A 24,689-nucleotide genomic window follows, 5' to 3' on the forward strand; every position below is an offset into this window, starting at 1 on the left:
CAGCCCCGTGGGCGTGTACATGTTAAATGTTTTGTACTAACGTACTGCCTAGACTACTTCTGCAGGTGGCAGCATAACCCACTCAGCTCATGGAGATGAGGCTGCTTCTGTCGATGGATGATAGAGAAATTACAATATTCAAAATGATCAAAAGATGATACTTTAAATTTTTTTTACAGCTCACCAGTTTAGTGTTAATCATAAATGAGGGATCTAGAAATGATTCTCTCACTCTGGCATGTGCGGCAATACCCAATATGTGGTGTGCAATTCTTTTAAATACACATGTATTTTTTGTCTGTGTGCAAAAAATGACAGAGGTGCATTTGAATTTTTTTTCTCATTACTTTTGTTGCAATTTAGCATACATGAAACACTTATTTTTTTAATTTAAATGTACTGCTATTACAAAGGGCTGAAAAATACTTGATCAGGGTCCCCTAATAGATGTTGCTTACCTGTACAGGAATGTAGTTCACATTGATAAACTGAAAAGGTGTCCAGACTTTCCAGTTCATTTTCAGAGCTGACCAGTAACTGTCCTTCAGTTTCTTGTTAAGAGAGTTCAGGTCTTTGCCCTAAAGGACAGAATGGAAACGGTACATATGGTCATGACTTTAGTCATGATTAAATAGATTTGGCAATGGAGTGATTTCACATTCTAACAAACACAACCAGCATTTAAAAGATAAGACTAGTCTGGAATTGCTTATTTATTAATTCCTATCGGATATCTTAAAACCTTTAAATTGCTGAAAAAGTAGAACAAAAAACATTTTTGTTTTTTTATGTAAAAAGCAAAAGCAATGTTTCTGGCTATTCAAATGAAAGAAACCCCTAACTATATACCTGTTCTTAAAAAATAGTCCCTCCCCCCTCTTCCTACCCATTATGCCTAACCTGTATAAAAAAAGATCTGTATACTTAACCCACTTTTCATTCGCTCTAGTCACGTGATCCTGCAACTCTGTGTAAGGGAGCACTTGACACTAGTTGAAATTTCAAGAGCTGTGACATCAACCATAGTCTCTCATGGCTCAACCGTGGTGTGTGCTCCCTCCTCTCCCCTGCAGCAGCAGCTCACTGAGACATGAAAATTGGAGCTGCAGTATAACACGACTGTACTGGAGCAGATTAAAAATAGAGAAGTACACAGATGTCTTTTATACTGGGTATGCAGGATAGCAGGAGGGGGGAGGGAATATTTTTAGGATTTGCTACAGTTAGGGCTCTTTCACACGGGCGTTCCGATCAGATCCGCCTGACATGTCCGCTGACACCTGCTGCCATCCGCATCCGATCCTGTCCGTGAAATCCGGAGGATGGAAACCCAATTTTCCATCCGTCCAGGGGATCGGATCGGATGAGAGCTCTCATCCGATTCCCCATAGAGAGCAGCGGGAGCTGTGACACCTCCCTCTCCGCACTGCAAGCAGAGATGGAGCTGTCATCCGCCGGCTCAGCGGGGATCGGCGGATCGATCCCCGCTGAGCAGCACGGATCCGCCTACGGAGGCGGACCGTGTGAAAGAGCCCTTAGGCTTTTCTTCCACTTTAAATAAAGTATGTGTGTGTATAGCTGAAAAATCAAACTGGATGCCTACTGCATATAGTAGATATATGGTGGACTATGGATCTATACTTTTTATGGTTTTTATTTGTTGTATATCTGGTTACCCTGAGTATTCACTCCTTTTCATAAGCTGTTCCTATCAATGATAAATTACTTTGTTTGATATTTTTGGATTTACATTCCATCCATGCATTAGGCCTACTCTGTATATTGTTGGCTTAGGCCCTCTGGGTCATTTTTCCTTCTTTCATGTACCTGTTAAATTACAATTAAAAAAAATTGGTAAAAAATAAACAAATAAAACACAAAGACCTATACGACCAATGAGATCTTGTAGATAGTGTTCCTTCTTTATATTATATTACCTTTACCTCCTTTCTCTACTTTTTTCACTTTACATCTCTTTTCCTCTTTATTTTGAAATTACTAAAGTTGTCGAAACAGGTTTATTTGATACTTTAACTCAGGCATGTCCAACCTGCGGCCCGGGGGCCGCATGCGGCCCAAAACTGCAAGCAATGCGGCCCACTGCCCCATGACAATTTTTTTTTTTTTTTTTGCTTGGGAGGAAGGAAGTCAAGTCAGGGGCACGGCCACAGAGGCTGCCTCGGAGGGGACCATCCACTAGTTGTGTTAAATTAGTGCTGGGGGGGGGGGGGGCTTTAGTACAGGAAGGGCGAAGCGGCGTTTTAATACTTATATACCTTAAAGAGATTGTAAACTCAATTTTTTTTTTTTTTTATTGCATCGCATACTAGCTCATTATGCAATACTTACCTTAGAACGAGCCCCCGCAGTGCCACTCACTCACCTCTATGACGGGCGACATGTCCAGTCGCCCGTCTTCCGGGATCGCGGCATCCGGCCATCTGATTGGCCGGAGCCGCGGTGACGCCACTCCCGCGCACGCGCGCGAGAGCCGACAGTCACGGCACGGGGCTCTGAAGGAACGGCACCAGCGGCCGTTCCTTCAGAGCGCATGCGCCAGTGACGTCACTAGCTGCATGTAAGGTAAATATCTCCTAAACGGTACATGTTTAGGAGATATTTACAGTACCTCTAGGTAAGCCTTATTATAGGCTTACCTATAGGTACAAGTTGTAGAGGAGGGTTTACTTCCTCTTTAACGATAGTATATATTTTATATGCGGCCCGAGAAAATTTCTCTACACTCAATGTGGCCCAGAGAAGCCAAAAAGGTTGAACACCCATGCTTTAATTGTTTATCTGCAAGTAGAGCAGGCAGGAATTAGCATAAAAGGGATTGGAATTATAGAATTGATGAGATAATGTGTTAACGGCCTTCCTAAGATAGCACAGTACAATGTTATACCGTTTTTGTTACTTGCATAAAAGACAGTTTCTTGGAAATCTTTATTGCAATGTACACATCTACAAACATTGTACCATCTTTCCTTGTACCCAGATGGGAGTTTTGTATTTGAAAAAAAATCTATACAAAATATTGAAATAAAAATAAATGAAGTCTAGATATGTCCAAACAAAACATATTTTTAATTTATTTCACAAAATCAGAGGTTTATAAAAGCTTAAAAAAGAATCAAGGAGGCACTTACTTCCAGGAAGTTCATCACAATGAAAAAGAGAAATAGAAAGGCTGGAGCGATTATTATACGTTCCAATAGAAGGCGACGAAGACCTGCCATTGGTGTTGACGAAGGGATCGCTTTTTCCAGGAACAGGTAGAAGTAGTGAGATAGAGGACCTGTGAAAAACAATCTAGAAAAAACACATGTAGATTTGTTATAATCCTTAAAGCCCAATTGAAGCTTCAGCCCAGACTGTTTAAATGAAATCTGGATTCAGCAAATTGTATGTCCCACATTTCCTTTTATTTCCTTCAATAAACCCCCACCCAGGCCTAGCAAACAAGTGCTTCCTGGCAGCACACTGCAGAGCTGGACCGCTGCGCTATGTGAAAGCAAAGGTCCGACATGTCCCCTGATGTCACATCTACGCTTCTCCAATCAGCAACACTTTCTCTCCTCAACTCTTAACATCTGTAACTACTTACTGCTGCACACAGATTTCTTTTGTACAGTTTGGGCTGAAGCTTTACTTGGGCTTTAACCTACAGTCATTGTCACACTGTGCAATTTAGATGGTGCATTTTGTAAAAATATCAGACAGACAATCAAAAACCTAAGAAAACTGGAGTGTAAGAAATTAGGACAACATTGGCCAGCTAAGGCTACCTGTTTGATTTTAATGGCTTGTTATCAAGATATTGTGGACAGCTACCTTAGATAAATTATGTAAACCTTTATTTCAAAAGGGAAAAAAAACGGTTTGCTGTAGCTGCTTATAAAACATTAGCTGGAGGTTGCCTTCACTTTGTTAATGTATTTAAATCTGCTAGTACATCCAACACTCCACCCCCCCTTCCTTCCCAGACTGACACCAATGCTGCTGTCCAAAGATGCCCCTTTATCTAGAGTGGGGGCATTTTATTACAGGAGGTGTGTTACTGGCCAGATCACCAGGTAAAAAGAGAAAGGTGAAAAACAAAAAAAAACAAATGGAGCCACCACTTCTAGAGATTGGTAAGCTGCAATACATTACATTTTTGGGTTAAATACTTTAACCACTTGCCGACCGCTCACTGAGCTGGTACTGCGGCAAAGTGGCTCGTTATCGTCCAGCGACGTAGACCTAAGTCGCTGGATCCCGCCCCCTCTCGGCGGCGCGCACGCGCCGCCGGAGGCTCGCTCCCGCTGTATTCAGACACAGCGGGAGTTGGGCGAGGGGAGGAGAGGCGGTGATCACCGCAGCTCTTCCCCGATCGTCGGGGATCGAGTAAGGAAATCCGCCCACTTGTGTAAACAAAGCTGGCGGATCTCCTATGTGACAGATTACAGGATTCAGCATAGCTGAACCTGCGATCTGTGTCTGTGTCACACAATCCCCTCCCCCCACACACGTCAGTAAGCATGAGGCATACATTTAACCCCTTGATTTTTTTTTTTTACCAAAAATACGTAGCAGAAAACAAATTGGCCAAAAATGTTAAAAAATTTTGATTTTTAAATTTTTTTTTGGGAATGTTATATATCAGAATGTAAAAAATATTGTTTTTTTTTCAAAATTGTCGCTCTTTTTTTATTAATATCGCAAAAAATGAAAAGCGCAAATACCACCAAAAGGAAGCTCTGTTTGTGGGGAAAAAGGACGTAAATTTTGTTTGTGGGAAAAAAGGACGTAAATTTTGTTTGGGTACGGCGTTGCATGACCGCGCAATTGTCAGTTAAAGTTGAGCAGTGCCAAGTTGCAAAAAGTGGCCTGGACGTAAAGCAGGAAAATCCTCCGGTGGTAAAGTGGTTAATTGCTACTTATAGCCTAGCAGTAAGCCAGCCATACATGGATTGAAATTCAGCCAGTGCAGCAGAGACCAGCCAAGTTTTGATTCATGTATGGATGGGCACTGAAGTTGTACCGATCAACTTCTGTACATCTGCCATGTTGGGTTTACCCAACTCGATCATCACTGCAGGCTTTATCCTGCAATGCTGCTCACTGTATTCTGACAATGGGGAAGTCTCCCCGCTGTCAGAATACAATAGCTCAGTAGGGGAGGATTCCCCCATCCACTTCCCATCATCTATGGGCTGCCTAAAGCCTGGTACACTCTACATTTTTTTTTCTGCTCAACCAAGCGGGTTGAAGGAAAAAGGAAAAAAAAAAGAAAAAAACTGTCATCAGTTCCAGTTGGAGCCGCTGTATTAACGAGCAGTACAGTGATCTCCTCTGCTGAGCTGTTGTATTGTGACAGGGGGATGGCCCCCCCACCAGAACACTCCGAGCAGTGCTCTCTGCCATTGGCTAAAAGCATTGATCCGGAGTTGGTCGTCTGTTGATTTTCCAGCATGCTCGTCTGAGAGAAGCCAGGTAAACGGCTGGCTTTTGTCAGACCGGCTGGCATACACATGAGCCGAATGTCGGCTGGTTTTCATTGAACTGGTCGATGTCGTCCGGCATTCGGCCCATGTGTACGGGGCATAAGGCCATATTCACATTAATAATTAGGGCCAGACAGTGGAATCCTGTGGCAGGAATCACAGGTGCATGCAAACAGCTGCGGCTATGGAACCTGTACGAAGTATTGGCAGACTGACAAGAGCCATGGATGTCTACATGTATTAACTGCTGTTAAAGTGGTTGTAAAGCCTAAACATTTTTTACCTTAAAGTGTAAGTCACCCTAAAACTAAAATCCCTGCATCTATAGACATCAGCGATGTAACAGTAACCTATCTAGTCCTGTAATGAAGAAATCAATATGCATACATTTTTTAAAGCCAAACCGATCCGGTCTCCAGAGGCGGAAGCGCTGCAGAGGACATGGGCGACAACGGCTGTGAAATTAATGGGGAGTGACGTCACCCATAGACTTACTGTGGGGCTTTCGTTCTCGGCTGGGTCCTCTGCACCTGCCTCCACAGCGAATCCGTGGCTGACAGCTCAGCGTGTGTTTGGGTCAGATCAGCTTCAAAAAAAGGTAAGTATACAGATTTCTTCTTTACAGGGCTGGATAGGTTAGCGTTGGATCGTGGATGTCTGTAGATGCAGAAATTTTAGTGTTAGGGTGGCCTTACACTTTAATGCGTTCCTTGCATTAAAGGAGTTGTAAAGTCCCAGGGCTGTTCACCTTAATTAATTCTATGCATTAAGGTGAAAGACTTTTGGTGCTGCAGCTAACCCCCAGACCCCCCTTATTCTTACCTAAAACCGATCGTTCCCGCAAGGAGCTCCAGCCGCTGTCTCGGGTCCTCATTGGATAGATTGATAGCAGCAGGAGCAATCGGCTCTCTCTGCTGTCAATCAAATTCATTGACACAGGAGTCGGGGGGCAGGGCCGAGTCCTGCTGTCTGTGTGAATGGACACAGCAGCGCGACTCGTGAGCGCGCCTGCACAGTGGCCTCCATAAAAAGGGGCTCTATGTGGGGGCACCCGATAAAGAGGAGGAGCCAGGAGCGACGTCAGGGCACCCCAGAAGAGGAGGATTGGGGCAGCTCTACACAAAACCCTTGCACAGAGCAGGCAAGTATAACATGTTCACTATTTTGCACAAAAATCACAAACACGTGTGCGCATGCGCGCGGGCACGAGTGAGGACATGTCCTAGCTGCGCTCCGCACACCACCGGCCACAACCTAGCTATAATTAGCGGCGGGAGACGGCGAGTTCGCCCCACCTGACGACCGGAGCGGCGGTGGAACTGCCATGAAGCGGGGGAGCGCGGGGCCGCCCAGGAAAAGGCAGAACAAGCAGCTTAACAAGCGGGACGGATTGCGGCCTACTTCAGCCAGTAAGTCCTCCTTGCCAAATATGGCGCCAGGCAAGCAGAGCGCGCGGAGCGGCCGGGATGCAGCCCAGGAGAGGTCTCCGGCACCAGCTTCTCCCCACCTGCCGGCTTCTTCCCCCTTTGGGGAGGATTTGGGGGACCCCTTTTCTTCCCAACAGTCCGGACGATCGGGAGGGAGCCCGGGCACGGCGGCGGGGTACGGAGTCCCATCCCCCGCAGCCTCATACAGCGAACCTGCACCATCTGGTTCCCCGGGATCCTCCTTGGACAGGAACATGGCTGAACTGGCGGACTCCATGTTCAGTCAACATAGCCCCTCGGGTGCAGACCAAGCGCCCCCCCAGGTCACCTATTCGGGGGACGCAGTTTTGCTGGCACGGTTCTCTGCCTTGCTGCAACAGGAACTGTCTAAGGCCTGCACAAAAATCACTACAGACATCAAGCAGGACTTTCAAGCTTTTGGGGTTCGGCTGGAAGCCATTGAAAGCAAGGTGGACGGTTCCCTACAAAGGGTTAATCAGAATACCAAATTGGTGACCCAGTTGCACGACAGGCTAGAAGAGGCCTATTCCAAGATCGAGGACCTTGAAAACAGGTCGCGCCGTTACAATGTGCGCATTAGGGGTCTCCCGGAAAAACATCAGGACCTGGAGGCAGCGGTACAAGACCTCATGAGAGACCTGATCCCTGATATTTCCCCCCATCAGCTTGAGGTGGATCGGGTTCATAGGGCCCTTACAGCGCCCCGGCAGGATGGTCTCCCTCGGGATATCATACTGAAACCACATTACTACAAAATCAAGGAGAAAATGATGTCCACAGCCAGGAATCGCCCGGATCTCTCCTTGTTCGGCTCTCCCATACAGCTTTTTACAGATCTAGCTCCTTCCACGGTTCAGAAACGTCGGACCCTCAAGCCTTTATTGCAACAACTGATGAATCACCAAATTAAGTACAGATGGTCCTTTCCTTTTAGACTCTCCTTTTCCTACGGAGGCAAGAATTATTCGTTCAATAATTTCCATGATGGTGAGGACCTTCTGCTGGAACTGGGCATATTATCTAGGGAACCTCGCTCTTCAACTTCAGCTGCAGGGCCGGATCGTCCTCTGTCTCCGTTGTGGTCTCGTCGGGATCCTCCGTCCTCTCGGAAGAACGACAACCGCAAGACTTGAAGAGTGTTTGGGAACTGGTCTCACCTTTTTTATGGTTTTTCCTTTTTGTGGTTCGTATTCTTTTTTGTTTTTCTTAGATGGGCTTCCCTTCCCTGTCAATCCCGGCCAATGCCAAGTTTGTGGCGGCGGCTGGGTGAGGGAGGGGAAGAGAGTTTTCACGGCCGCCTCCGGTCGGTGAGCACATACTTATATTTTTCTTGTACCTGCTGGACTGAACTTTGCGGCCGCTACCTGTTTAGATTTTGTTTAACTTTGGGGCTTTTTGTTTGGTTCCCTTTCTGTATAGGGACTCCTATCTGGGTTTTTTGATTTTTTTTTTTTTTTTTTCATGCTCTGGATGCCCTGTGGGGGTGAACTCTCCAGGGGAAGTTTGGAGTTCGGTCGCCGGGAGACCCGGCTTGCTTCCTGCAGCCCAGGCTTTGGGAGCGGGGTGGGTGGGGGCTTCTGGCTCCTCACATCTCACAGGGGATGGGGCGACTCCGGGGAGCGGGGTTCTTCTGCTCCTCAGCCGCAACTTACTTTTGTGCATTTTTCAGGTTGTGGCCCGGGGTGTTCCCGCATGCCACTTTGGTGAATTTGCCCTTATCTTGGGATGGGGGCAACCTCACATCAATCACCCCAGGTTTGGGAACTGGGGGAATACCATTCCCAGGTACTGTTTTTTGTGTTTATATTGATAGTTTGTACGGAGTGGGGGGTAACTCCCCCTGCCGCTTCTTATGCTCTTCCTAATCCTTTTCTTTTTCTTCTCTGTTCTTGGACCCTGACTCTGCGTGCCAAACCCACTGTGAGGCCCCGGGGCAGCCGGACGGCTTGGACTCCGCTCGGAGAACGGTTGAGACCTGTTGAGATGCGACCAGGTGAGTGCAGTCTACCGGACCACCATGACACCCTCTAGTTCCACTAAGTTCTCCATTATCTCTCATAACGTGCAGGGTTTTAATTCCCCAGTGAAGCGTACCAAGGCTTTCCTGCACTACAAGCGCCAGAAAGCTGACATATTATTATTACAGGAAACGCACTTTTCTAAAAATTCGGCCCCGCGTTACCTCTCGTCCCACTTCCCACAGTTTTATCTGTCTTCGGGTCAGGAAAAGAAGAGGGGGGTAGCTATATGCTTCTCGCGCAAGGTTCCGTTTACCCCGGTCACTGTGGTTCGGGATAAGGAGGGCAGGTATTTAATGGTGGTGGGGTCGATTGCCGACCAGCTGGTCTCGTTCGTTTCCTATTATGCACCTAACTCGGGACAGGTGGCCTTTTTTCATGATATGCTACGCACTTTGCTCCCCAAGGCTCAGGGTAGGGTGGTCCTGGGGGGGGATAGCAATCTTCCCCTAGAGCACACTCTTGATAAATCGGTCCCGGGCAAGCCTAGATATAGACATCTACCCAGGAATGGGCATAAACTGGCTCGTCTCCTACATGACTGGGACTTGCTGGACCTCTGGAGGGAATTTAACCCGTCCCAGAGGGACTATACACATTTTTCCCATGTGCATGGCACTTACTCTAGGATTGACCACGTGTTCGCCAGCTCTGCTCTGGCCCCGTTTGTGTGCTCGGCGCGGATCTTGGCGACCCCGTGGTCGGACCATTCGCCGGTTCAGATTCAGCTTACGGCCCTGTGGTCCCGGCCGGGACCCTCCCCATGGCGGCTCAATGCAACTTTACTGTCTGATCCGGGGGTTCTGGAAGAGGTGGAGCGAGACATTAAACTATTTTTCCAGGAAAATGATACGGGGGATACTTCTCCGACCATTACTTGGGCGGCTCACAAGGCCACGATTCGCGGAAAATTAATTCAAATTGCGGCACGTTTGAAGCGCAACCGCGAGAGCACCATAAAATCGCAAGAACAGACCCTGACGGCTTTGCTCCAGGAGCAGAGGACGCATCCCCAGGTGGACCTCAGGGATAAAATAGATGCGGCTAGACTGGCCCTGAACTTGAGCCTCACGACCCAGGCCGAGAAGTGTCTTCGCTGGTCCCGCCATAGATATTACACCATGGGAGACAAGCCGACCACGCTTTTGGCGCGGAAATTGGTCCCTCGTCCCTTTACTTCTGCCCTTCCTGGGTTGCGGTTACGGACTGGGGCGCTATCTCGTAACCCGGAATTGCTCACGTCCGAATTCACGAGGTTCTATACTAAGCTCTATCGAGAGCCGACAGCTTACGATCGGGGGCAGGCAGACGCCTTTTTTGCGGAACTCGATTTGCCGTCGCTATCACAATCTCATGCAACACTTATGGACGAGGCGATCACGACGGCGGAGGTGGCACAGGCCATTAAGGGCTTGCATCCCTCCAAGGCCCCGGGGCCCGATGGTTTTTCGGGCATGTACTATCGCAAGTTCCAGGAAACCCTGACCCCTCACCTATGTGCCCTTTTCAATGCACTTCGGTCGGGTGAACCCCTTCCGCCTCAGGAAAACGTAGCATATATACACGTCCTTCCTAAACCGGGTAAGGATCATAGCATTTGCGATAATTATCGCCCGATTTCCTTAATCAATTCTGACCTAAAAATTTTGGCTAAGGTTATGGCGGCCAGACTTTGCTCTTTCTTGCCTACGTATATACACCCTGACCAGGCCGGGTTTGTCCCGGGTCGTCAGACCTCGGATCAGACCAGGCGGGTCTTGGACATTATCTCGGCGGTTCAGTCGAACTGGGACGGGGGAGGGCCTCGTAGGGGTATGCTTCTTTCGTTGGATATACACAAAGCCTTCGATTCCCTTTCTTGGGATTACCTGTTCGATGTTCTGGCTCGCTTCGGCTTCGGCCCCACCTTTCTCACTTTGCTCCGGACCCTATATAGCACACCTAAGGCGACCCTTAGGCTGAGGGGTTGCTCCTCGGGACCTATCCCCATAAGAAGGGGCACCCGCCAGGGTTGCCCCCTGTCCCCTCTCCTCTTTGTTCTAGCGTTAGAACCACTCGCGATCAAGATCCGGGCCTCGCCTGATGTCCGAGGCTTGGTATGTGGGGGAACAGTGCATAAATGCGTCCTCTTTGCGGACGATCTTTTGGCAGTGGTTTCCTCTCCTCTTACGACCTTGCCCAATCTGTTTGCATTACTAGACTCTTTCTCGGGAATCTCGGGGTTGCGTGTTAATCAGAATAAGTCACAGGCTATGAATCTTTCTCTGGAAGTTGGGACGGTGGTGTCGCTACGAAACTCCTTCAAATTTACCTGGTGCTCAGACTCTCTCCCTTATTTGGGAATTAATCTAACCCCAACCCTGCACACTTTGTACGCTAAAAATTATCCACCCTTGTTTGCCCGGTTGAGGGAGGACATGGGAAGGTGGTCATTACATCCCCCTTCATGGTTTGGTAGACTGCATTCGATCAAAATGAACGTCCTTCCGAGGGTACTATATTTATTTCGTACACTGCCGGTAGCTCTGCGCAGGACAGATGTGCTTAAGTTTCAGAGCCAAATCCTCTCATTTATCTGGGGGAACAAGAGACCTAGGGTGAATAAGAAGACGCTATATACCCCCAAAACCAGGGGAGGTCTTGGGGTACCGGACCTGATGAAATATTATCACGCAGCCCAAATGGCCCAATTAATACAGTACCACTCCCATCAGTCCCCTACGGCCTGGATGAGCATGGAAGCAAGTTGTATACCGGATGGGGTGGTCTCCCATGTTATGTGGTTGCCACCTAGAGATCGCCCCCCCATTCTATGTCCAGCTTTATCCCACTCTTTAGCCATCTGGGATCGTTTGTCTAGAACACATGCCTTTCGATCCCCCCACACCCCCATGGCCCCCATTCTCAATAATAGCGGGTTCCCCCCGGGTCTCTCCCCCAGGTCCTTTCAATGGTGGACGAATAAGGGTCTCATCCGCATAGCAGATCTATGCGACCATAGAGGTTTCCTTAAACGACAGCAGCTGGTTGACAAATACGCTTTGCCTCGGTCCGAATATTTTAGGTACACTCAGATTGACCACTATGTACGTACACTGTCTCGCCTCTCAGACCTGACCACAATGACGCCTGTAGAGTATTTATGCCGCAACTTTGATAAATTACGGGGCTACATTTCCATGGTTTATAACGTGTTAACTGACTCACCTATAAAACTTCCTTATATGCTCCGTTGGGAAACCGACATCCAGGACACCTTTGAGCTGGCGGACTGGCATGTTATGGCTCAGGAGGCCTCCAGGTCACTGATCAACACCTCCATCGTAGAAGCGAATTATAAAGTGTTGCTCCGCTGGTACATGGTGCCGGCCAGAATAGCAACTTTCGTCCAGGGCGCATCATCTCTGTGCTTTCGGGGTTGCGGCCAGGAGGGTACCATGTTTCACGTTTGGTGGCAGTGCCCCAAAGTGCGGCGTTTTTGGATCAGGGTGTACAATTTTATTTACACCTTGACCCAGGTTAACCTAATCAAATCTCCACAGCAGGCCCTGTTGGGTCAGAAGGTGGGTGCGGCCACGAGAGCGCAGAGGCGGCTTATCACTTTTATCTTTACAGCAGCAAAAATTACCATAGCCAGGTCCTGGAGGTCTCCTGTTATACCATTTGAGCAGTTGAGGCACAAGCTGTCCTGGATTATGCTGAATGAGCGGCTGTCGGCACAATTGGACGACAAGCTGCGCGGATTTGATAAAGTGTGGGAGCCCTGGCTCAGTTATCTGACGGGGCCGGCTTAAGGGAGGTCCAGGGGGCGGGGTGCGGAGTTGGGTCCATTCTTTTTCTCATCTTCCTTTATTCTATCGCTTCTTCTTCCCTTTCTTTTCTCGCGTTTCTTTTTTTCTTTACCTTTCTTCTTTGCCTTTTCAGTACTTTTCGCTTAGCATGGGGCTGCCTTGAAGAGGGCACGTAGCTATGTACCCTAGCACTTTTTACCTACTCAGGGGAATACGCTTTTGTAGCCTATCTCAAAGGCCTCTGTTGGATTTTTATGCGGGGTAAATACTGTGGGTTTACTGTTTGCCTCTGGGCTTGTTACAGTTTGTTGCAGCACGGGCCTAGCCCCTAAATGATGCCAAATGTTGTTGTTCTGAAGTATATGTTAAAATTCTCAATAAAAATTATTGAAAAGAAAAAATCACAAACACACACCCACACCCTTTACAATAACTTTAAGGTAAAAAAATGTTTAGGTGTCAGCATCGCCCCTCACTCCCCCCCCCCCCTTTTACTTCCCTGAGCCCTCATTTGATCCAGCGCCATACATATCTGGAGCTCTTCTCTCCTCTCACTTCCAGGTCTCTCTGGCTTTGCTGGGTAACTGGGAGTCATTGGCTTCCAATGCCGTCAATCAAAGCCAGTGACAAGAGAGCGGTGGGCAGGGCTAAGTCCCCCTGTCTATGTCAATGGTCGCAGCAGCGGGGCTTGGGTGCAAGCACACACGAGTGCCCCAATGGGCTGCACTGATAGGCACTAACTGGCAGCACTGATGTGTTAAATTTGATGTTAATCGCCCTCACTCTCTCATACTGATCACTGGAAGTTCAACATGGCACCTCATGGCAAAGAACTCCCTGAGGATCTGAAAAAAGAATTGTTACTCTACAAAAAGATGGCATAGGCCAGTGATGGCGAACCTTGGCACCCCAGATGTTTTAGAACTACATTTCCCATGATGCTCATGCACTCTGTAGTATAGTTGAGCATCATGGGAAATGTAGTTCCAAAACAACTGGAGTGCCAAGGTTTGCCATCACTGGTCTAGGCTTATAAGAAGATTGCCAAGACCATGAAACTGAGCTGCAGCACGGTGACCAAGACCATACAGCGGTTTAACAGGACAGGTTCCACTCAGAACAGGCCTTACCATGGTCGACCAAAGAAGTTGAGTGCACGTGCTCCGTGTCAAATCAAGAGGTTGTCTTTGGGAAATAGACGTATGAGTCATGCCAGCACTGCTGCAGAGGTTGAAGGGGTGGGGGGGCCAGCCTGTCAGTGCTCAGACCATATGCTGCACACCGTATCAAATTGGTCTGCATGGCTGTCGTCCCAGAAGGAAGCCTCTTCTAAAGACGATGCACAAGAAAGCCCGCAAACAATTTGCTGATCACAAGCAGACTAAGGACATGGATTAATGGAACCATGTCTTGTGGTCCAATGAGACAAAGGTAAACCTATTTGGTTCAGATTGTGTCAAGCGTGTGTGGCGGCAACCAGGTGAGGAGTACAAAAGACAAGTGTATCTTTAATATGTGACGATTGGTATTGGCGCTACCTTGCAGTGTATGAAAGTGAAAAACCGAAAATGTGGGTGAAAAGAATAAGTTATTACCTGATAACTCCCTTTCCAGGAATCCTCCAGGACGGTCACATGAGATGGCTCCTCCTCCTACAGGAAACACAAGCACAATCAAGTTTAAAAGGCCGCCCCACAGGCTGCCCCACAGTTGTTAAAAGATGAACTGGCCTGCTTAAGCGACTAGCTCAAATTATAATTCTAAGTATACGATTTATTGATAGGGTGGGGGGTCCACCGTCCTGGAGGATTCCTGGAAAGGGAGTTATCAGGTAATAACTTATTCTTTCCCAAGTCATCCTCCAGGACGGTCACATGAGACCCCAACGATGCATACCTAGGGTGGGACCACTGCCTGGAGCACTTTGCGACCGAAGGATAGATCCTGGGCGGAGACCAGGTCGACCCTGTAATGTCTGACGAACGTCAGATCACTTGACCAGGTAGCTGCTTTGCAGATTTGCTCTGCTGAGGCCCCAGCCTTTTCTGCCCAAGATGTAGATATTGCCCGGGTAGAGTGTGCTTTGATGCCGGCTGGTAAACTCTGGTCCTGTGCTGTATAAGCTGCACCGATGGCCATTCTGATCCACCTGGCTATGGATGATTTTGAGGCTGCTTGCCCTTTCTGAGTGCCTCCGAAAAGGATGAATAAGTTGGCGGATTTTCTGATTTCTCTGGTGACCTTTATGTAGTGTAGGATACACCTTTTGACATCCAGAGTAGCGAATACTTCCTCCCCTGGGGAGGTTGGATTTTGGCAAAAAGATGGGAGGACCACTTCCTGAGTCCGATGAAAATCTGATGAGACTTTCGGGAGAAAGAGGGTCTGTTTTGAGGATTAATTTATCCAGAAAAATCCTTAAGAAAGGTTCCTTGATGGAAAGAGCCTGTAAATCGCTCACCCTCCTGGCAGATGTGATTGCCACTAAAAATGCCGCTTTTAGAGTAATGTTCTTTAGGTTGCAATCTTCTAGAGGCTCAAACGGAGCCTTGGTGAGGGCCTGTAGAACTAATGTTGGATCCCATGGGGCCAGACTAAGATCTTTGCTTGGCCTGGATCTTTTGATGGATTTAAAGAATCTCTTTACTAAAGGATCTTCTCCTATGGGTTTTTCCAGAAAAATCGATAGAGCTGCCGCCTGCACTTTGAGAGTGCTTACGGCTAGACCTTTGTCTGCTCCATCTAGAAAAAAATCAAGCACAGTACTAATGTCCTTTAGATTCCTGTTGCTTTGCTCCATTTTTAGTTTATATGTTTTCCAGATTTTATTGTAAATTTTCCTGGTCACTGGTTTCCTGCTTTGCAGTAGTACCTCCGTGACCCTTTTGGATAGCCCTTTATTCAATAGTATGCACCGTTCAGGATCCATGCTGCCAATTGTAGTGTCCGGCTGGAAGGGTGATGTGCGCCTTTTTGAGCCAGGAGATCCTCCTGGGCTGGTAGCATCCATGGTTCCTCTTCCGCCATCTTCTGGAGTGGAGTGAACCATGCTCGTTTCGGCCAAAATGGTGCCACTAAAATTACCCTTGTCCCTTCCAGGTGGATTTTTCTGACTATTCTTGGAATCAGCTGGATCGGGGGAAATGCATACGCCAGACCGAATCTCCAAGGGAAAGCTAGGGCGTCTATTCCCAGTGCATTCATTTCTTTGTGTAAGGAGTAGAACTTCTTCACTTTTCTGTTGTTCTCTGTGGCGAAAAGGTCCACCTCTGGTGTTCTCCATATCTGGACCAGTTGGTTGAAAACCAGATGGTTTAGTTCCCACTCCGCTGGGTCCAGGTGCCTCCGGCTTAGGAGATCTGCCAGTACATTTGCCGACCCCTTTATGTGCACTGCCGAAAGGGATAAAAGCTTTGCTTCCGCCTCTGAGAGAATGTCCTGTGCTATTCTCATCAGGTGCTTTGAGCGTGTGCCACCTTGGTGGTTTATGTAAGAGACTGTCGTAATATTGTCCGACTGGATTTGAACATGTTTCCCTTTTATTTCTTGTTGGAAACCCATCAGTGCTTCTCTTACCGCCGCTAGCTGCCTCATGTTTGAGGATACTTCCTCCCTAGACTGGCACCACGTTCCCTGTCTCACTTGATGACCTATGTGGGCTCCCCAACCGACAAGACTTGCATCCGTTATTCTGACCTGAACCGTTGGCATCCAGAGTCTCCCTTGAGAGAGGGAGTCTTCCTTTAGCCACCATGTTATCGATCTTTTTACGGTTGGAGGAATTGATATTAGGGCGTCCAACTCCGAGGTCTTTCCGTTCCAGTGGCTCAGGAGGTATCCCTGCAGCGGTCTCATGTGTAACTGGGCCCACTGTACTGCTGGGATGGCCGCTGACATGAGGCCCAGAACCACCATAATGTCCCTTCTTGAAATTTGGTGCGTTTCTATCAGGCGTCTTGTAGCCTCTCTGAGCTTCGTAATCTTGTCTTCCGGTAGTAAGATTTTCTGCAAGACTGTGTTTATCAGATAACCCAGGAACAGCATCTCCTGTGAAGGTGTTTTGTGGGATTTTTGGATGTTGATCACCCATCCCAGAGAGGTGAGGAAGTCCTCCGTTATTTGTAGGTTTTCCAGCACTTCTGACTCTGATTTGCCGTATATCAGGAAATCGTCTAAGTAGGGGATTATTTGGACCCCTCTTACCCTGAGATCCTGGACTACCTCCGCCATAATTTTGGTAAATATCCTGGGTGCTGATGAGATTCCGAATGGGAGTGCCTGGAATTGGAATAGGCGCGTTTGTGACTCCCGTTTGGTTGCAAACCTCAGGAACTTCTGATGCCCTGGATGGATTGGCACGTGTAAGTAGGCGTCTTGAAGATCCAGAGTCACTAGGAATGCGCCTTCTGGGAGTAGAGTTCTCACTGAGAAGATGGATTCCATCTTGAACCTCCTGTACTTTACTCTGCGGTTGAGGTCCTTGAGATTTAGAGTCAGGCGGTGTTTGCCTGATGGTTTTAGCCTTAAGAAGATTCTGGAAAAGAAACCTTCCCTTTGATGTGATAGGGGTATTTCCTTTATTACCTCCTCTTGCAATAGGTTCGAGATGGATTCCTCCCAGGCTTCCCTCGCTGGTGATGTTCTCGGTTGAGATGTTACTCGGAATTTGTGAGGGGGGGTTGTCACGAATTCTATTTTGTAGCCTTGTTTGACGATATGTACTATGAACTGATTCGTACAGAACCTTTCGCATTGGGGGGAAGAAGAATCTTAGTTTTCCCCCTACTGGTCGTCTGGCGTCACTGGGGCTTGTTGACATTGCTACTGTTGGTCGGAAAGGAGTTGTTTGACCTGCCCTTGTTTTTGTTATATACCCACTTCCTCTGGGTATTAGGCTTTCCTCCCTTGGTTTGTGTGTCGCCTCTTGGGCGGCGAAAAAATCTCTTCTGTTTCTCCCTTTTCTTAGAGGGGAAACCTTTGGACTTGTCCGCCGATCTTTCCAGAACTTTGTCTAGTTCCTGGCCAAAAAGTAGCTTCCCATCAAAGGGGATACTGCACAGCTTATTCCTGGAGGCATAGTCTCCTTCCCATGTTTTGAGCCAGAGGGCTCTTCGGGCTGAATTTACTAGCCCGGAGGTTCGGGCTGCAATTCGTACGCCCTCCGCCGCCGCGTCAGCCATGTAGGCCACCCCTTTCTCTATCAAGAGGAGGGAGTCTTGTGCCTCCTCGCTGCCTGGGACTTTTTCCAGCTGTTCCCTCAGCTGTTCCAGCCAAAAAGATACGTTTCTAGCGACACATGTGTTAGCCATGTTTGGCTGAAAAGATGCCGCCCCTGCCTCGTAAGCCCTCCGAAGTGTCACGTCGATCTTCTTATCCATGGGATCTTTTAGGTGTCCCATGTCTTCGAACGATAGGTCCGATTTTTTCGATACCCTGGCTAGAGGCGCGTCAATTTTCGGGCATTTGGACCATATGTCTACTGATTCCTCGAACGGGAATCTCTTCTTCATCGCTTTTGGGAAGAAGAGTTTGTTTTCAGGGCATTCCCATTCTTTCTTTATAATCCCTTTCAGGGATTGGTGGACTGGGAAGGTGCGTGTTTTCGGGACCTGTAGGCCCCTATAGAGTCGGTCTCTCACCGTTCTTGGCTCTTCCTCTTCTTGTAAGCCTTCGGTTACATATATTGCCTTCAGGAGTTCTTCCGTTTCTTCCGTTGGAAATAAGTGTCTAGTCACCTTTTCCTGGACTTCGCTATCTTGCTCTTCTGAGTCTGAGCTGTCCTCCGGCAGGAGTTCTCCTTCCTCGTCCTGGGAATCTGATTCCGAGGATTCCTCCATCCGTCTGGCGACTTTTTGGATCCTTGCTGTTTTTAAGCGGTATCCAGACGTGGAGGGTTGGTCCGCCTTTTTCATCCCTTCTATGGAGGATTGTAGCGATTTCAGGGTGGACGTAACCTCTTTTTTGAAATCAAGAAAATCCTTTCCTATTGGTTTGGATTCTTCAGTAATTACTTTCCTGATGCACTTCTGGCATAATAGCTTGTCTGAGTCCGTTGGCATTTTTGTCCCGCAAGTACAGCAGTGCTTTTTCTTTGGTTTAGCAGCAGTGTCCGTAGCTTCTATGTGTTTGGGCTGTAACGGCAAGAAAGAGACAGAGATACATAGCTAGTTATCCGTCTTCTAGGGGTGCATGTACCTCCAACCCCCGGCTAGCCCCCCCTTTTTTCCCTCTCCCCCCGGGATCAGTAATAAGGAAGAAAGGAAAAAAAATTTTTTTTTTTGGGGGGGGGCCTCCCGGGTATGGAGTGGGGTATCCCCCTCTTCTTCCCTCCACTTACCATACTCGGGCTGGGGCCACACGCCACAGCCTCTGGCAATAGGGACTGGTCCTCCGCCTTTAGGACTGCCTGGAGGGAAGGAATCCTGCAGCCGATGAGCGTAGCCAAGCCGATCCGTCTGTGAGCTGGCGCCATTTATGTTTAAATTTCCCGCCGGAGCCCTCTGACGCGATTCCGGCGCTTTTGCCCACATTCAATATGGCCGCCGCCCACTTCCGGTAGCGGCGCCATATTAGCTGCGTCACTTCCGCCGCGCCAGCGGCGACGCTGGCTGACACAACACACGCTGGAAACTCCACCGGGAGCCCAGCGTGGGGATGACACTTCTGAGGGGAGATGGCGAGCGGCTCAGCACGGCCTCCGGCTGGCCGCCATGGTCCCCTCTAGGTCGGCTGTCCTCATTCCCACACGGAGCAAGGTAAGCTGTCTTTGGGCAGTATGCTGGATACTACCGCTCCGGTCTCCAGCCCATTTGCCCAAAGAACCAGGGGAAGAGGGTGTCTTCCGGCCATTCTGTCCCCTCCTCTCCCTTAGGATGTCCTCCTCTCTTGCCCCCATTGCTGGTACCGGCCCCCCTGATACTCTTATCAGCCCGGACCGGTAAAGAGAGGAGGTATCCCGGGACGCCTGCCCAGGATAGGGAAATAAAATAACAAACGGGGGATGTTTGGAATCATGCTTGTGCAAGCAGGACAGGAAACACAAGAACTGTGGGGCAGCCTGTGGGGCGGCCTTTTAAACTTGATTGTGCTTGTGTTTCCTGTAGGAGGAGGAGCCATCTCATGTGACCGTCCTGGAGGATGACTTGGGAAATAGTATTAGAGTGTCACCAAATTATTTTGTGAGTGAACTCCTTGAGAAATAAATAAATAAATAAAAGAATAAATAAACAACCAGTGTGTTTATTAAATATAACAAATATCAAATTAATAACTAATATAGTGATGCGTGTGCATAATACATTGTATACAAAGTAATAAACGTGAAAGAAAGGGGGGTTTCCACAACCACAAGTGTTTTATCAGGTATACACTTTCCTGATATATGTGCCACACATGTGATATAGAAGTAAATATGTGCTGCTGTATAGAGTCCAAGTTGGCCACTAGGTGGCGTTTACAATACAACCTGTGCAGCGGTATGGGGGGGGGTCTCTTCTCCGTGGTGGGGGAGCAATTTTGAGCCGATGGTCTGGCGCCTGTTTGGTTACGATGATCAGGATCAGAGTAAAAGTCAGTCCGCGCCGGGATGCTTCCGCGTTCCACGGCCGACAACCGGAAGTGACGTTGAACGTACGAGACTCCGCCCTACGCGTTTCGTCAGAGGGACGTCAACTGGGCTCCAGCAAAAACCCTAGGTGTGGATGTAGAATCACCCTATCTTGATGCAAGATCAAAAATGGCTCCTTACAAGAAAGGGCCGCCAACTCCGATACTCTTCTAGCTGAAGTTACTGCAACCAAAAAGATAAACTTTCTGATCAAAAGAACCAAAGGAATATGCCGAATGGGCTCAAAAGGCTGTTTCTGTAGAACCGCCAGGACCAAAATTTAAATCCTAGGGACACAACAATGGCCTAACTGGCGGAAGCATACGTAGCACCCCTTGTATAAAGGCTCGGACCAAGGAATGCAAAGCAATCCGTCTTTGAAAAAAAAGGACTGACAAGGCTGAAATTTGACCTTTAATAGTGCCTAAGGCTAGCTTCATATCTACCCCTACTTGCAAGAAGGCTAAAATTCTCCCGATTATATATTTATGGGGATGCCACTTCCTGGCTTCACACCAAGAAATGTAAGACTTCCATACTCTGTAATAAATGCCCCTAGACTAGAGACTGGTTTCCTAGCGTTTATAATGGTAGAGACTGCAGGACCAGATATACCCCGCTCCCACAAAACCTAGGCTTCAATAGCCAAACCGTCAAATTTAGAGATTGTAAAGAAGGGTGGAATATCGGACCCTGAGAGAGCAGGTCCAGACGCAGTGGGAGCATCCATGGCCTTCCCGCCGGCAACCATAGATTTTGCGAGTACCAAATCCTCCTGGACCAAGCTGGAGCCACGAGAATTGCTTGTTTCCCCACACATTCTGGATGGACCCTCTGCACACTGCTACAGCAAACTATGCAATGAAAAAAAAGGGGATATTTAGTTCACATATATTCCAATATATGCTTAAGCTGACTAACTGCATCAAAGTAATCGTTCTTCTGGCCAGTCCGACACTGCCTTGCCACTGCAAATGCTATGGGACACCATGCCAACACGGGGCATAAAGACCCAAGGTGGGGGAGAGCAACTAGGTTACAGATCTGATCACTGACCTGCGTTGCAACAGACAAAGATATACCTGTGCTCAAATCCCAATAGCTTGTTCATGTATTTGAGCTATCAGGTTTGACCACATAGTAACACTACACATTCTGGATGGACCCTCTGCACACTGCTACACTCTTTCCAGCAAACCAAGCAATGGAAAAAAAAAAAAAAAAAAGCTTAAGCATGTATTGCAATATACTGTATGTGAACTAAATATCCCCTGGTTTTTTCATTGCATAGTTTGCTGGAAAGGGTGTAGCAGTGTGCAGATGGTTTATCAAGAATGTGTAGTGTTACTATGTGGTCAAACCTGATAGTTCAAATACATGAACAAGCTATTGGGATTTGAGCACAGGTTTATCTTTGTCTGTTGCATGTTTCCCCTTCTTCCTGAATCCTGCATAGAAGTTGTGGCAGCAGCTGAATCGGGGGAAAAGGCATAGATCAGGGAAAACTACTTCCAGGCAGTCACCAAGGCATCCACTGACAGAGAGCAGATCCCTGGTCTTGGACACAATTTTGTCCAATTTGTAGAACCTGGATGCCGACACCATCTACGTCCGGGACCCCCCCCCCCCCAGTGTTGACAAATTTATGCAAAGATCTCGGGATGTAAGGACCATTCCCCTGGAAACATCTGCTGGTGACTCAGAAAGTCTGCAAGCCTGTTCTTTATTCCTGGAATGAAAACCGCCGACCGGCATGGAACAGATTTATCCAGGATAGAATATGACCCACCTACTTCTGGGCTGACTGACTCTAGGCGCCCCCCTGATGGTTGATATAGGCCACAGCTCTGGCATTGTCAGATTGTACCCTGACGGGGCAACCCCAAAGTCTGGGAGTCCAGTACCTTAATTCCCCGACACACCATTCGGATTTCAAGGATATTGATGGGGAAGCTCCTTTCTAGCCAGGACCATTTACCTTGGACAGTGGCTTCCTCCAGAACTGCTCCCCAGCCGGGGAGACTGCCATCTGTAGTCACTACCCTCCATACTGCTGGAATAAAGGATTTCCCGCTCTCCAAATTCATGGCTACCAACCTTGACTCGGACGTACCCTCGGTACTTGAGACATGCAACAATCTAGGGCCTGGATCTTTTTGTTCCAGGCTGACCGAACGTTGTACTGTAAAGGTCTGGCATGGAATGGACACAGTCTTCTCTAGCAACCTCATACAAAGACATACAGAAGGATACTTTTTCTCCTCTTACGATCCAAAACCAGATCCTTCAGGGCTATGACCTTTCTTGGCGGCAAAAACACCTTTGCCTGTACTGTGTCAACAAAAAAACCCAGATACTCTAGACTCTGAACCGGCTGCACCGCTGACTTTGCCAAATTCAGAATCAAACCCAGATGTTTTAAGAACTGAACTGCCCGGAACACATTCTGGCTTAGGAGTAGAAGGCGACAGGTCTATAATTAATAGATCATCCAGGTATCCTACCACTGATATCCCTAGAGACCTTTTAATAGCCAATACTGGAGGTAGGTTTTTTTTTGTGAACACTCAGAGCCGTGGGTAGCCTGAAGGGCAAGGCCACGAACTGAAAATTACGATCTTCCACTGCAAAGCGCAAAAACCTTTGCTGGGCCAGAAAAATTGGCACGTGAAGGTATGCATCCTTGATGTGTATGGATGCTAGAAATTTTCCTCCTTGCAGAGAGGCCATGACTGAGCGAATTGACTCCATTCAGAATGTTTAGGGAACTGGTTTAGAGCTTTAAGATCCAGAATAGGTCTCACATCTCCGCTTGGCTTGGGGACTACGAAAAGGTTTGAGTAAAAACCCCTGAATTTCTCCTCGTCCCGAACTTCTGTAAATCACTGCTTGAGACCTCAGATGGTCCAGAGCCAGAAATAAGGATCTTCTTTTTAGAGGATCTGTAGGTATGTTTGACCTTACAAACCGAGGATGAGGAAACACCCGAAATTCTAGTTTGTACCCCTGTGAGACTGTGGAAATAATCCAGTTGTCCTGAATCATTTCCACCTTGCCCTCTGAGAACTGTAGCAGGCTTCCCGCTACACGAGTGATTAGGGGCGTTCTTCACAAGGTAAATTTAGAGCTAGGCTTGGTAGGCCTCTGAGCCCAGGGGTCCTTCTGCCCATGACCTGAAGGCTTGGATCTAGAGCCAGACGACTGAGGCCATCAAAACTGCCTGGGATTAGAAGTACTGGGAATCTGAGTGTTAGACACCTTAAAAGAAGGAAGTTTACTTCTCCTCTTAACTAGAAGAAGCGCACCCCCCCCCCCAATCTTTTGGATAAATTTGTCCAGATCGTCACCAAATAGGCACTCCCCATGAAAGGGAAAGCCAACTAGCACTTTTTTTACATGCCAATTTCGCAGACTTTTAGCCACAGGATTCTGCGCATATGAACTGACAGAAGAGCAAACTGTGACATTTGCTATATGGAGTTCTTAAGAGCATCTACTGCACAACACAAAGCCTGAGGTAAATCTGCTAAATCTTCAGCAGACTCCCCCCTGAGAAGGAACACTCCTGAACACCCGTTTAATACGGTCTTTCAAAGATTGACAATCTCCCATAGCCGCCACTGCCAGTTGTATTGCAGACCCTGCAATAGCAAAGAAAGTTTTTAGTAAAGATTCCAATTTCTTATCAGCTGGATCTTTAAAAATCTGGGCATTATCTACAAAACAGGTTACATTTCTGTTTACAGAAGAAATAGCGGCATCCACTGTAGGCATACTTCAATTTCTTGTGAATTTTCCTCCATAGGATACAACAAAGCAAACCCTTTGGGTGGAATAAAAATCCTGTCAGGATGATCAGCATATACTATCTGCTCTAAGAGTGGATGTAAGGGAAAAGCCTGACAATTTTGAGGAGGGGATAACAAGCCTAATGGAGAAAAAGACTTCAGAAATCTCTAAGGGAGGAAATTTAAATCCAGACTGGACCATTTCAGTGAGAGACTGAATTAACAATCTCTGGGAGAGGCCGAGAATGGCTTCTGAGACCCTGACCCCCCAGAAGTGGAATCTGCTGAATGGCCTTCTTCTAAGCCATTTACAGCTACTTCTTTCACATGCTCTGCCCGATCCTGAACTAAAAGGGGGAGGGCACAATTGAGGGGGGTCTATCACGTTTTCTTCCATCCTTGTGACACTGAAGCAATCATACCAGCAATTTTTCCCTCAAGGCTGACTAAAGCTGATGCCAAATCGTCCTTAGTGACGTAAGCACTGGATGTGGCTACTATGCCGGACAACCGTAATGGCTCAGATTGGCCAGTTGCCTCTGGCCTCTC

The 24,689-nt window shown here is 47.8% G+C and overlaps 1 protein-coding gene across 1 annotated transcript in view; it reads right to left on the reverse strand.

The window, feature by feature from the left end:
- Nucleotides 1–24,689, reverse strand: part of PES1 (pescadillo ribosomal biogenesis factor 1) — a 207,981-nt gene that overhangs the window by 173,789 nt on the left and 9,503 nt on the right. The window contains exons 3-4 of the mRNA XM_082256075.1: nucleotides 3,150–3,312; nucleotides 459–578 (exon numbers count right to left, since the gene is read on the reverse strand). Coding sequence (XP_082112201.1) covers nucleotides 459–578; nucleotides 3,150–3,312 — 283 coding nt within the window. The remainder of the gene's footprint in view (nucleotides 1–458; nucleotides 579–3,149; nucleotides 3,313–24,689) is intronic.

Source organism: Pelophylax lessonae (genome assembly GCF_965119305.1).
Source record: "Pelophylax lessonae genome assembly, chromosome: 1".
Taxonomy (NCBI): Eukaryota; Metazoa; Chordata; class Amphibia; order Anura; family Ranidae; genus Pelophylax; species Pelophylax lessonae.